Source organism: Ceratotherium simum, chromosome 29 (assembly GCF_057802395.1).
Source record: "Ceratotherium simum simum isolate JZ-2026a chromosome 29, ASM5780239v1, whole genome shotgun sequence".
Taxonomy (NCBI): Eukaryota; Metazoa; Chordata; class Mammalia; order Perissodactyla; family Rhinocerotidae; genus Ceratotherium; species Ceratotherium simum.
The window spans coordinates 12684215-12699191 of NC_141928.1; the positions used below are offsets into that span (position 1 = coordinate 12684215).

Genomic DNA, 14977 nt, shown 5'->3' on the forward strand with positions numbered 1-14977 from the left:
ATATTGATTCCAAACAAACTTCGGTTCCAGATGTCTGAGAACTCTTTACTTTTTTTTTTTTTTTTAACTTCTGTAGCATATACTAGTTAATAATCAGACTACGTGTTCATAGGAAAATGAGTTAATTTGAAATTTTTTTGTTGTACTGTATTGCAAGTATACTGTATCCCTTGAGATTATCCATCAGTTATATAAACTATTTATAAATGCATTGAAATGTGTTGCTACAATAACAAGTAAATAAATGAATCCTATATGTGAGAAAAGGAAGGGCAGAGAGAAGTGATGTTAAATAATTTACATTAGACAATTTTAACTATCTGTGTTAAATTGGGAAAAGCTGCATGTCTTCAGTTTTTATTGGAATAAACAAATCAAATTTATTTGTGACTGTTGGCTTTTGACTTGCACCCTGTGTTAGCTGGTGTTAATTTCACACTGGTAACTATTCTCTCAGAGATGAGATTTCTCAGGGAGAGCATATTTGCAGGGCTCAATGGAGAAGGTGTTTTCTTTATAAAATACTGACGAGGATATAACCAAATGATGTTAGTGTACTCAGTGTTAATTTTACTACCTGAGTACTCTTAGAACTTAAGATGTTAGAAAAGGTTTTTGGCTTTACTCCCAATGAATACGAGGAATTTATTTATGATTTGAAATGTTCAACAGAATGCCAGATTCTCCATATGAATTGGGTGAATTGATTTCAAGTTCTCTTGGTACAAGAGTTCTACTTATGCCCGTTTTGTGTTTAGAGTAATACTGTTTTATTTATATTGTCAGAATCTTTTATACAAGATGCCTTTGTTTATAAGGGCTGTGCTGTCTGGCTTCTCATTTGTGTGGCTACCGTAACAGTTTTTTTGAGAAACCCATTAGGTATAGTTGGGATTGTAAAGAAACATGATGTTGCTTTTACATTCCAGCAACTTAAAACATTAGTCAAAATATGAAACAAATACAAGGCTCTTTAGGAACCTATCTCTTTATCTTCTGATATATACTTTTAAATTAGTAACTGACAGTGCAGTATCAACCGTTTGAAAGAGGCTTATAAAAATGCTAGTGAGGGGCCGGCCTGGTGGCGCAAGCGGTTAAGTGCATGTGTTCCGCTGCGGCGGCCTGGGTTTCGCCAGTTCGGATCCTGGGCGCGCACCAATGCACCGCTTGGCAAGCCATGCTGTGGTGGCGTCCCATATAAAGTGGAGGAAAATGGGCACGGATATTAGCCCAGGGCCAGTCTTCCTCAGCAAAAAAAGAGGAGGATTGGCAGATGTTAGCGCAGGGCTGATCTTCCTCACACACACAAAAAAAATGCTAGTGAACATACTCGCTTATAAATATTGGTATAACCTGGAAGGAGGTATTAAAAGGCAAGCATGCATGCATGTGTGTGTGCACAAACACACACACACTGTTCTGAAAACTTTATTTTAAAACAGATGAGAAATGCCAGGCATTGAATAGAAATATAAGAAAAAAGAGGGGCCGGCTTGATGGCGTAGTGGTTAAGTTCGTGTGCTCCACTTGGGCGGCCCAGGGTTCACGGGTTCAGATCCTGGGCGCAGACCTGTACACTGCTCATCAAGCCATGCTGTGGCAGCGTCCCACATACAAAATAGAGGAAGATTGGCACAGATGTTAGCTCAGGGCCAATCTTCCTCAAGTAAGAAGAGGAAGATTGGCAACACATGTTAGCTCAGGGCCAATCTTCCTCACAAAAAAAAAAAGAAAAAAGAAATATAAGAGGAAAGAACGAACATTGGAGGATGCCATAAAGTGACCAGGCCTGTAGAGGCAGGGATGGAAATACAAACCTGAAATTGTTCCTGGTTCACTTAGTATAGAGAGTCAACCTAGAGACTGGATATCTTCTTTCAAGTCTCAATTATAGTTTAACTTGAAAGCAAAGAGGTCAATAGTAGAAAGCTTCAGATATAGTTAACAGGCAGATTGATTCCAAGGTAAAGAAAACTTCTTGATTCCCTTTCTGTGCTAATTTCACCTAACGGAATGAGTCATGGAATTTAGAGGTCAACTAATCAGTCTTCCTGTTTTACAGATTGAGGACCAGAAGAGAAATCTAGGATGAGACCCCAGGTCTTTTCCTTCCCAGTCCAGTGTACTTTTACAGTGTGCTGTTTTACTTCTCCCCTCACCTCACTGGTTGAACTTGGCTATGCTGTTTATTTTCTTTACTTCTCACCTCCAAATTAAATGAACCAGGAGCAACGTCAGGTTTGCATTTCTGTCATCCTTTATTTAAACCTAGTTACTCTGAGGAAGTTCTTCCCACTTTCCATGGTGATACCCTGGTAGGTAAAACTTGTTTCACCAAGGATTTGTAGATTTAGCACCGTCTTGCTCTTTCTCCAAGCTGTTTCATGGATTCACATGTTGTGGATTTGAAACTGTCGTTCTCAGTATTTCGTCTGTTCTCTGTGGTCTCTGGTGTTTGAGTAAAACTGAATCTTAATGTCATTTGTACAGGTATTGCAGGCAATGGGATATCCAACAGGCTTTGATGCAGATATTGAATGTATGAGTTCTGATGAAAAATCAGATAATGAAGGCAAAAATGAACCAGTGTCTTCAAACTCAAGCAATAATACTGGAAATTCTACAACTGAAACCTCCAGTACCTTAGAGGTATACTTATGTATTTTTTTCATTAGAAAAAAGTAATGTATGTTCATTGTAGAAAATTTGAGAGATATGGAAAAGTATAAATAAGAAAATCAAAAGCATATACAAATGTGTATATTCCAGAGGCAGGCATTATTACTATTTTGGTTTATTTCCATCTAGCCCTTTTTGTACGAGTATTTTTATGAAGGCAATAATACTTTCATGCAGTTTTACATCTTGTTTTTTTCACTTAACTCTAAAAATATCTGTAAACATAACTATATGCTGCACAACCATGTGAATGTACCCTAATTTAACTAGCATTTACCTTTCACTGGCCATGGAAGTTGCTTTGAATATTTCACAATTGTAATGTATCAAAGAGTATTAATAACTGAAGAGGGAAAAACCGAAGGATCTAGTGGAGGAAATTTAGGATTATTTGCAGGTTGTGCTAAGCTTTTGGGGACAGTGGGTCGTCATTGAGTTGGTCCAGCCCTGAGGAAGGCATAGCCTGACCTAGTATGTTCCTCAGACTCTGAGTAAGTCCTGGCCTATGATCTTATTGCCACAGACAGTAGAATGGGACAAAATCTAAGGACTAAGTATACACGGCCTATTTGGGAATTCCTGGAGCCCTTGTCTATTGCACTCTACATAAGGAAAATTAGCTTTAACTGCAACAGCTTACATTAACATTTTTTTTTCTAATTTTGTCATTTTTGAGAATGAGTATTTATTAAGGACTTAGTGGACTATAATTTTTTCAGTCTATAAACCCCTTTTTTTACCTGCTTACTGCTAAATGCTGCAGAAATTGTGTCCAGAGCCTCAGAATGTCCTCAGCCAGAAGGGCAAAAGACATGTTTATAACTAATTATAATGTAATGTGATAAGCACCGTGATTGCAAAATGAATATAATAGTGTAAAAGCTCCAGGGAGGAAGTCATTACGAAACTTACACACGTGTAAAACCAAAGGGAATAAAATGTGAGCTAGGTTTTAGATGAGGGTAGGATTTTGCTATGTGGGGAAGAGGTGGAAGAAGGCATTCTGGGCTAAAGGAATAGGAGGTATAATGACCTGGAGTTGTGAAAGTACATGTTTAAGACATGCCAGGTGAGGGGCTGCCCAGTGGCATAGTGGTCAATTTTGCACGCTCCGCTTTGGCAGCCTGGGGTTTGCAGGTTCAGATCCCAGGCACAGACCTATGCATGGTTCATCAAGCCATGCTGTGGTGGCATCCCATATACAAAATAGTGGAAGATGGGCACAGATGTTAGCTCAGGGGCCAATCTTCCTCACCATAAAAAAAAAAGAAAGAAAGAAAGAAAGAAAGAAAAGTGCCAGGTGGGCCAGTGTGGAGGGGATTGATGGGAACTGAGGCCTTTGAAAGCCATGACTGATTCTTCATGTGATATTGTGGAGGACAGAAGACATGGCACCTGGCTTTTAAGAGGAGCAGTCATTCACAAGTGATAGTCACAGGCAGGGCAACATGGTCTGCTGGCAGTGTTATAAATACTAAGAGAAGAAACAGCTCATTAATTATGAGGCTCTGACTGTTAAGTTCAAAGGGCATTATGAAAGGAGAGAGTAGTGTGGGCTGCGCTTATAGCAGGCACATGAGTATGGGGAGGTTTTGGTAGTGAATACATCTATGCTTTGTATCTGTATAATGTAGTAATAGGATGAGGGAAGAAAGCCCTATTCTTTATTTAACATATTAGTAACTTATTAGAAATGCAAATATTTTTATGTCTTGGCTCATTTTTATAAAAGGGATGTCAGATTTGGAAAGCAGAGAGTGGTTAACATAGACCTAGTTTCAAAAATTACTCATTACCTTTCAAAGATAGAGACTGGAAATTTGCCTTGAAATTTTTAAATTGTAGATTATAAAACTCTTCAAGAAGTGATGTTTATTGCAAAAGACCCAGGAATGTTTGTTAAACTTGTCTTTAAAAATTGTCCAATGTTTGACTTCTACAGCATCACCCACTTATCAAATCAGCATAGAGTACTTTATTAAGAGAATCTTCTTGTCCATTAGGTTTATATACATAATAATTCTTTTGGGCATTCATTTCTTCAGCACTTCTTGAGCACTTACTGTGGTGGAATAACAGACATGATCTCTAACCTCAAAAAGTGCTCAATCTGTGGGTCTTTTCTCATAATTATTGTTGTAGTGTTTTGTGTTTTGTTTCATTCTGGTGCTAGCCTCTCTTCGTTGGTGCCTGCACACTCTTAACGTGGATTGCTTCTCTTCCATATGTCTAGTCTTATCCTTCCTCAAGTTAGTTCTGTTTACCACTCCTAGAGTGATTGTTCTACAACACAAATCTAATCATGAACTTTTCTAAATTAATGTCTTTCAGTGGCTCCTCATTGTCCATGATAAAGTCAAAGTTCATTTGCATGGCATACAAAGTCCTCGTCCTCTATGATTCAGATTCAGCTCCATAAAGGGTGTTTCTAATCAAGTCCTACCTTCTTCTCCTCACTCCCTTATACAGGCAGACTGAACTTCTTGCCATTTCCCAAACAAATGTTCTTTCCTTCTCTTGGGCCTTTGCATCACTGTTTCTTCTGTCCAGAATGCCCTTCTCCTTTGTTTCCTCCTTATGATGGTCTGCTGCTTGCTTTTTAAGGTCAGGTTCCCGTGTCACTTTCAGGAAAACTATCCTGATTGCCCTAGAAAACGATTCCCTCTGCTATGTTTCCATAACATACATCTGTTCTATAATATACATTGTTTTACAGTGATATTGTGTGTGTGTGTGTGTGTGTGTGTGTGTGTGTGTGTGTCCTGCACTACATTCTAGCTCCTTGAGGGCAGGGAATGACTGCTTTTATTGTTATTTTAAAATTTCAGAATCTGTAGTCTGTAGCCTGTTGTTTTTACCTTAGGTGCCCTTACATCTCTTTAGAGAGACTGAGAGGTGTATAGGGACGTTTTCTTCCCATCTCCCAAATTGAGAGTTATTTCTTCCTAACCCTAAAGATGAAAAGCAGTGAATGCTCAGGTGTCATGTGAATTTCAGCTGTTCTAGTTCTATCCACTTTGTTAGTTATTTAGAGTATTATTCTTAGAACATGAGCACCACAGATCAGACCCTAGAGTGCCATGTAATGGCAAGGCTACATTGTTCTTAAATATGGATCTGTTGGGACAGCTCTGCTTCAAAGGTAGGCTGGCCAGATGACTTTACTGCTTGTAGAGTTTCCATACCTTTAAAGATATTTTGTCATTTGTATATAGAGATGATCACGCATCCTGGCCCTTATATGCTTTAAAGTACAATTTTTGAGCCTCTTTTTCAACAGAGATGTAGTATAATTGTATTAATAAGAAATTTAATACTCTAAAATCTTACTTAATTGAACCTTCTTTTAGGTAAGAACTCAGGGCCCTATCCTCACAGCAAGTGGCAAAAATCCTGTAATGGAGCTCAATGAAAAAAGAAGAGGTCTTAAGTATGAACTCATCTCGGAGACTGGTGGAAGCCATGACAAGCGCTTTGTAATGGAGGTGTGTACCTAGATACAAGCCAGCCTTGTTTTTCCCCTCAAACACATAGGATATCCTGAGCTTACCTGTAAACAAGTTGTAGACTGAGTTTTTCTTGTGGCACTATTTTCTCCGTTATGACTGACTTAAGTTAAAACCACATAGAGGAACTGCATGGGATAATTGCAGAGTGTTGTTCTTGATTTTAGGTAGAAGTAGATGGACAGAAGTTCAGAGGTGCAGGTCCAAATAAGAAAGTGGCAAAGGCAAGTGCAGCTTTAGCTGCCCTGGAGAAGCTGTTTTCTGGACCCAATGCAGCAAATAATAAGAAAAAGAAGATTATCCCTCAGGTATGAGTTAAGTATTAAACCTTTGCAATGCCTTTGAAAATATTACCAGAATTAAATTTCCTTTCCTGTTTTTAAATTTCCTTTCCTGCCATGTTACTTTTTCTGAAATTACTTCTTTTTCTTGGATTTGGCAACCTTTTCTTTGGGTAAGTCAATGAATAATATGAATGTGATCAGTGGTTCTCTGTTCTGTGGTCTTTCTAGGCAAATTATATATTAAAAAGAGACTGTTAGCATTTATATATTAAAAAGAGACCATTGGCATTATTTGGGGGCTTTAGGTCACTCTTGATGAGGTAGATGTTGAGGGATTTGGACTTTAATGAGATGTTAGCGTTTGTGTTTACTTTAGGGAAGCTGCGGAGCGTACTTGGAGCTTACGTTCATCAGGGGTTTGCAGATGCTGTTCCATTTCCTTTCCAGTTTGGAACTTTTGCATTATTCATTTGGGTTTTTCTTTGGGAGGTGGCACAGTAGAACTTGACCCTCTGTTGCATCTGTTCATTGTTGACATTGGGAATGTCAGTGCTGCTAAAGGCCCAGGATTGTAGCAAAGTATTTTAAAAAGATGGCTTCCTCATTACATGCTTTTGGATAAGAGATTCTTTCTTCCATTCATTTATGCGTTCAAAAATATTTTCTAGACATAACTATATGCATGGTTTGTAAGGAAAAGAGATACATAAGTAAATATGACACATTCTCTGCCTCATGGAGAGTAGTGGTGTAATAATGTCTGAATATATTATATGATAGAAACAAATCAATTAAAAATGTTTAGACTAATAGAAGGAATCTTAGATTATTTAAGATTCTGTGTTAAAACAGTTTGTTGAGTTTCTTTTACATATGCTAAGTCCATTACAGGAGGGTGGAATTGATTTCATTTTATACATGAGGAAATGAGGCCCAAAGAAATTAAGATACTGCGTGTAGTGACACAGCTAATTGATGGTAGAGGTTCCCTTTAAAACCAAGTTCTTCTCCTTCCAAAGACCATGGGCATTCTACTATTGCATATTATATCCATCTTAGAAATTTGTTTTGTGTTCATTTAAACTTCTTAAATAATAAACAACATTGCTTAAATTTTAGGATTCAGAATATAAACAAGGAAAATTAACTTTTACTGAGATTAAATAAAAATAAAGTGTTTAAATTACAATGGAAGACATGTAGAGAGAGAATACGTGGTTTTTCTTTTTGTAAAATCTTCTAGAATATGTTCTAAATTAGTAGAAAGATAATTGTTACCTTGTTTTTTTGGGTGTGTTTTTCCCATGGGTTACATCTTATATTTGGTCAGTTAATTTTAGTGTTTACAAAGCCTGTGGACGGATGCTTATTAGGTAGTGAAGTTTGGTTCTTGTAGACATGAGCTTAATTTGTGTGGAGTCACTCTGCTGCTGCCAGATTGTTGCTTCCTGACTACTTTTGACTGAGCTGTGTTAAAAAAACAAAAAGGATATCTTCTTGAAGTTCACTCATTTTTAGAAATTTTCTATACCAGAAGCTATAAAACTCATGTGTTCAATGTGCTTGACAGCCAAGAAGCAGTCTATTTTGGATGTGTAAGTTGGATTTTTTTCAGCCAAAAAGACAAATGGCTGTTCCCTGTGCATGATACATTCAGCCTTGAAACTATCTTCTGCCCAGTCATACTAGTGGTAGAGGCTAACCTAGGAGAAGTAAAAGATGATGACTTTTCACTGTGAGATAAGTGTGTGTATGCTCTGGCTATTGAAGCTGTTTGAGGTACTGTTGACTCTGTTAGACAGTGAGCTTCGAGGCTCTGCAACTCCTTCCCTGCAACTTGGTTAAAGTAGAGAATTTTGGTAGTTTCTAGATTGAGTTTTTGTTACATCTTTATATTAAAAAATAAGTATAACATTTAATTTAAAACTAGATTTCTTTTGATTTTCTTAAAATTTCAGTTTTGGAAAGGGATGTTTTAGCAGCACTGTGTGCTGTTAGTCCTTGACTTATCTATTCTACTTTTCAGAGTTTTATGTCTGTTTTCTCAGTTGCTCTTTCTACTCTGACGTAAGGAAAACAAAGTGGGTGTCATTATCCTCATTTCACAGTTAGTGAGGAGACTCCCATTAGAGAGAGATTATGTGACTTTACCAGAGTCCGTGGCATTTTAGAGCAAGAAGAGACTTTAGAGTTGGAATTAATTTATTTAATGATTGATACATATGTACATACACATACCTACACATACAGCAGAAGAAACAGGCTCAAAGAAATCACATGACCTTCCTGAGGTCTCACTTACTTAAAGGAGGAACTGGCATCCAAATGTTTGGTCTTCCTGTCTTAGTCCCTTTGTTTTTAAACCCTATTCAAGTTCTCAGTTGATTCCAAGTAGTTTGTTATTGCAGTATTTTTTTCTGTGGGCAGAGAATTCAAAGGATTTTACACCTAGGTCTCAAGTGTCTATAATTACTTTAGTTAGCCCTAAAATGACTTTAGATGTAATTTCACTACTGAAATTTGTGTGTAGAAAATGAACTCTTTCTGAGTAACCCTCAAGTGAAAAGAAATTATTTACATACTTTTATGTGCCCAGCATATTCTCCAGAACAAGTCTGTAATGTAGGTGTCATTTTCATTTTACAAATTGAAGGTTCAAGGTCATAGACGACTCACTGTCTCATTTACAGGCTCAGCTTTCTCACAGAGGTTGTACATTTCAGAAATGATAGGATGATAATTCTTATTTCTTGCAGTAATGAAAATGTATTACTTTTAACAGGCAAAGGGTGTTGTGAATACAGCCGTGTCTGCAGCAGTCCAAGCTGTTCGAGGCAGAGGAAGAGGGACTCTAACAAGGGGAGCTTTTGTTGGGGCCACAGCTGCTCCTGGCTACATAGCTCCAGGTATAGTACAACTCATACAAGGTCTGCTCCTTCTCTGGGCCAGAGTTTGAAGAACAGCATCTCCTTTATTTTCCAGGGTTATACACAGTCTCTGGGAACATAACACAGGTATAAGATGGGTATGCACAGAAATTGAAGAGAATCGACAGAATGTCATAGGTTTTCTCCTGGAATTTGCTGAGGGACTAGCGGCTTCCTGGAGGGAGGTGACAGATGAGAATATTGCACCTGTTTGAGGGGATGTATTTTGACAATGAAGAAGCTAAAAGATATTCCACAGATTCAGGAGTTCGGACATCTGAGCAGGGTATATTCAGTGGGGACATGGAAGACAGGTTGGGTATAACAGGAGAGAAAAACTGCTGATAAGAGGCTACTTAATTGGGGTGAAGCCTGGCATTATTAGCATTTCCTAACTCAATGTTTGGAAGCCAACAAAGGCTAGAGAAGTACAAAAAGAGAAAAAGAGGAACGTATTTATCCAGAACTTAGTATACACCAGATATTTTCGTATAAGTGATTTCACTTAATTGTTTCTAATTTTCACAGTGTTTTCTCAAGTAGAAATTATTTCCATTTTCCAGGTGAGGAAACTAAGGCTTAGGGAGATGAGGCAACTAGCCCGGTGTGAGACACCTAGTAAACAGTGGAGCAAAGATGTGAATGTAGGTGCTTGCAGTTCCAAAGTTTGTATTCTTTCCATTTCACCACATGGCTTGATGAAGAGGGGAAAAGATGCCTTCTCTCTGCTTTCTGTTTTGGACAGCTATCTCATTGAAAATTAAGTTCTCCGCAATATCGAAAGTATGGAACTTTTAACTTGACAAGTAAACCAGCTGCTTTTAGTTTTTGATCAAGATGAAATTGTCATGGGCTGGCCCCGTGGCTTAGCGGTTAAGTGCATGCGCTCTGCCACTGGCGGCCCGGGTTTGGATCCCGGGCGCGCACCGAAGCACCGCTGTCCGGCCATGCTGAGGCCGCGTCCCACATACAGCAACTAGAAGGATGTGCAGCTATGACATACAACTATCTACTGGGGCTTTGGGGGGAAAAACAAAAGGAGAAGGATTGGCAATAGATGTTAGCTCAGAGCTGGTCTTCCTCAGCAAAAAGAGGAGGATTAGCACGGATGTTAGCTCAGGGCTGATCTCCCTCACACACACAATAAAAAAAATTAAAAAAAAAAAAGATGAAATTGTCATAAGGATTGGGTCCTATCCGGTCATAATTTTTTATGTAACACTCCTAAGAAGTTCACTTCGATTGTTTTTTTTTTCCCCCTAAGACAGAATTAGAATAGGCTATTCAGGAAGTTCTGTGGATGGTGTGGCTTTGGAATTATACTTCTACAAGTTGATCCCAGTAGGGGCATAGCTCAAAGATGTCTCATGTAAAGAATATACTTGCTTATTCAAATAAGCAAGTGGCACACACAGATAAGCTTTGGCACACACCAGACATGGATTTTGCTCTCATGCAGCTTGTGGTCTAAAGGTGAGACTTACTAATCAAATAATTACAATTATAAACTGAGATGATTACGATGAAGGAGAAGGACATGATGCTATGAGAGGATGTAACAGAGAAACCTGATCTAGTCTGTTGGGTCCCTGAAGAAATAACACTTGAACTGAGCTTTGAAGAATGAGTAGGAGTTAATTCAGAGAAGACTTGGATGAAAGAGTGTCACACACAGAAGGTACAGCATGTGCAGAGACCCTGCGGTGCTGGCAGTAGGGAACGTGGCTCATTTGAAGAATTAGAAGAAGGCCAAGGGCCAGCCCCGTGGCTTAGCGGTTAAGTGCGCGCACTCCGCTGCTGGCGGCCCGGGTTCGGATCCCGGGCGCGCACCGACGCACTGCTTCTCCGGCCATGCTGAGACCGTGTCCCACATACAGCAACTAGAAGGATGTGCAACTATGACATACAACTATCTACTGGGGCTTTGGGGAAAAATAAATAAATAAATAAAAATTATTAAAAAAAAAAAAAAAAGAAGGCCAAAATGTCTGTAGTATGGAGAGCATTGTGGGGGCGAGGGGGATGGTGGGGCTAGAGGGGCAGTGATTTGAGCTAAAGCTGGATGCTCAGTCCCAGTCCTGGAGGCTGTGGTTTGGATTTTGGGCTTAGAATCCTAAGTGCAGTGGGAAGTTGTGAAGGATTCTAAGGAGAGAAGTGACAAGATGAGACTTTTTTTGTAAAGATCACTCTCTGTAGTGTGAAGAGTAGATTGTAAGGACAGAAGTGGGCATGAAAAGACAAGTTAGAAGGTTTTTGTAAATTAGTAGCCCAGGCAAGAGACAGTGGAGGGTCTCCAGTGGGTGTAGGGAAGTAGATGGGTGGCAGGAAGTGAGTGGATTGAATGAGTACTTTGGAAGCAAAATTGATGGATTTACTATGGAGAATGAAAAAGAGATTTCAAGGATATCTCCCAGTATTTTTAGCTAGAGGAACTGGATTAGACGGTTGTGCCATTTAAGGAGACAGAGAACGCTGAAAGATGAGTGTGTTGGAGGGAGAGGAAAAAGGTTATAGTTTGATACAGTTTGTGTGTCCAAAATGAAGACATTCTTTGTGCATCTCACTATTTCTACTAAAATTTAATATTTCTTGCCTCATTTAATGCGTTATTTAAAGGTAGTAGCTTTCATTAAACAATAATAAGCAAGTTATTGAGATGAACTTTCTTGCCTTTGATTACGTGTTCTATTGGGGCTTCATCTGGTTGTGTCTATGGTTGCTTGGTCTTGGAACATTTACCTCCTGCTGGAGTGGTAAGCAGTCACTGTCTAGTGGCAGTAATTGTGAAAGAATCATTTATGTCTGCTTATTGCCAGGCTCTTTTGCTCTATAGTAGCTTCTCTCTTATGTCATCATATTGACCTCTGTGAAAGGCCTGTCTCCTGAAGCTTTTAAAAATGAAGTTCTTTTATAGCCTAGAGAAGATTCAAATTAGGTCAATTTAGATTATGAAGAGGTTATATGCCATTTGTGGAGTATGTTTTGTGCAGCAGGGACTGTAATAAGTATTTTTACATATATTATTTAATTACATACTCCTGCCAACTCAATTACTGCAGAAGATTGAGAGGCTCAGAGAGGTTAAATAACAGGTACAATTTAAAGTCACCTTGCTGGTGATAGGTGAAGTCAGGATTAGAATCCCAGTAGCCTGATCAGTGGCCAGCTTAGTGCTTGTAGTTTCACTTCTCTTTAAGGAGGTTTTGGTAAAAGCCTTTGAAACTGTAGCCTTAGCCAGCCACCTCCCTTTTCCTGGAAGAGTTTTGATGTACAGCCTCATTTTTTAAGCATTAATTTCTCTTTGGCCTCTAATACCATCTCCTGTTCCTACTGCTTAGTTCATCTGCATTCTGTCCTCTTGAAATATACGATTTAGTGAGCACTAAAGAGTACGATTCAGACTAAGACTAAAGACTAAGACTAAAGTTGTACTACCCCCAGTTCTATATGACTTAAGTATAGACTAAACAGTGAAATTTTTTCATCTCTCAGGGAATGTTTCAATAAGTCCCTAAAAGCAGTTCACTTATTCAGCATACATTTGAGTGTTTTGTCTCAAACAAGAGATTTGGAACTGGGCATTCAAAGATGACTAAGACCTAGCTCTGCCCCTGTGAATGTTTGGGGTCAGATGGGGTAGGAACAGACACTTGAGTAAACACCATGCAATCTGATGCAAGCTGTAACATGGGAGTGGGCAAAGGGGTGAATAGCAAGCCTGGGAGACTTCACAGAGGCGGTGATATTTGTTTATGTTCTAAAGGATGAGTTGCAGTTGGTCAGATAGAGAAGGAGAAAAAAAATCATTCTGCACAACAGAAATGATTATGGAAGAAGAGGTTGTAATGTAAAAAAGCTTGATTTGTTCTGGGTACAGTGTGAAGGGCCCGTGTAGATTTTGTGCCCTTGTTCTGTTTTAGAAACAAATTTTTCTAGAGACTTATCCAAGTGATTTAGTATTTATATTTTTTAAAGTTGTTTTACTGAAAGATTAAAGATTGTAGCTTCTCTTGACATGTTATTTCTAATCCCTTACTATAAAGTAGCTTGGAAGGTTTCCCATTTTACAGATGAGAAAATGGCAACTCAGAAGTTATATATCTAAGGACATATAAGAAACTAGTGCCAGAACTAATTGGTCTAGAAACTTTTGTATTCTTTGTACTTGTTTTTATTGACAATATGAGCCTTTTTTCTTAGGCACCAGATGTTAATGTCAATTTCATCAACATTTACTGAGAGACCCTGTGCTGGGGCCAGGAATTCAGATATCAGCAAGACATGGACCTTGCCCTCAAGCCCACACCTGATCCATGTGCAGTTTAGTGGCAGTTGAGGCTTCAGCTTGTCTGTCACTGCTTTCTGAAAAGAGACTTGGAAAGTTCTGTATTCCAACTTTGAGAAATTGGTAATTTGAGTGGTTTTAAGTATTCTTTTGTTCAACTAATCGTATTTAGTGAATGGTTACTATATGCCAGACGTTCTGCCAGGTTCAGGTGATGCAAAGATGTAGAAGACTTGGTCTCTGCCACTCTAGCAGGGAACACAGACAAGAAGTCGCTAATTATAATACATTGTGGGAAGTGTAGTGAGAAAGAGGTAGAGGATATTCTGGTAGGTCAGGAGAGTCTTGGAGGCCATGGTAAAAGCTCCCGCTCTAAGCAGGCATAGAGGGATCAGTAGACTAGGGCCATTCTGGTAATGGTTCTCATTCTTCCAACATTTGGAGGAAGTCCTTAGGGCCCAAGGCACTAGGCCAGGTGGTACTTGTGAATGGAACCAGTGCCGGTTGCCCTTTGTCCTGGACTGATCTGCTTTCTTCTTCTTTGCACTAGGCTATGGAACACCATATGGTTACAGCACAGCTGCCCCTGCCTATGGTATGTACACCATCTTACTGATTCTCCTATTAGTGACTCTGTCACAGCAATCCAAAGCACAATTTGTATCTAGGGTTTCTTTAAATGAATTGGAGGATCTCAGACCTATTCATTCTAGTGACCCAACTTAAATTCCCTCTGAAAATGCTACAACCTTGTGGTTCTTGGTTTGGTTGGAGTTGCTCTTCTCTCTGCTTTGCCTGATTGAAGGACTGCTTGTTCTAATTGCCTGTTTATGACCATATTGAAATTAAATATTTTAAGTAGTTCTTCTTACAGCCAACTTACACTCCATTCAAAGGCTACTGAAGGGCCATACCCAGTTTCTAGCTTGGCTGCCTGACAGTTGTATAGCTACATTTAAGTTTCTGGTTTGAAACTGTGTGAACTGTGGGTGATTTGAGTTAGGGATAGGAAATGCTCACTTCAAATTTGTAGCCATCATCCTTTTCCATAAATTTTGCTTTAGAGGTGGAGTAAACAGGTCTTAGAGAGGTGATAGGGGGTATCACCAGCAGTGTTACTTAAGTGCTTACTGCAGAAAGTCTGTAGTACATGTTGGAATATCATAAGAGTGTCTGTTCTCCCTCCAAAAATAAAAAATAGAGCAAATGCAGAAATGAACCTCAGTGGCCCTTTGGATAACTTTTGAATGAGGTTTATGTGGCAATGGAGGCAGTAGGTTTGGAGTCAGTGAT

General features: G+C 39.0%; 1 protein-coding gene across 7 annotated transcripts in view; it reads left to right on the top strand.

Moving 5' to 3' along the window:
- STRBP (spermatid perinuclear RNA binding protein) overlaps positions 1 to 14977 on the top strand; it is a 138050-nt gene that overhangs the window by 109913 nt on the left and 13160 nt on the right. For 5 of the 7 annotated variants that reach the window (XR_015548916.1, XM_087419139.1, XM_087419136.1 and 2 more), the window contains 5 exons: positions 2494 to 2652; positions 6033 to 6167; positions 6356 to 6496; positions 9255 to 9378; positions 14235 to 14279. Coding sequence is in view for 6 of the 7 variants with exons in the window: in XM_087419139.1 (XP_087275265.1) it covers positions 2494 to 2652; positions 6033 to 6167; positions 6356 to 6496; positions 9255 to 9378; positions 14235 to 14279 (604 nt within the window). In the remaining variant the exon portion in view is untranslated. Of the gene's footprint in view, positions 1 to 2493; positions 2653 to 6032; positions 6168 to 6355; positions 6497 to 9254; positions 9379 to 14234; positions 14975 to 14977 lie in introns of those variants that run through there. The other 2 variants (XM_087419133.1, XM_087419134.1) reach the window with 1 other exon arrangement.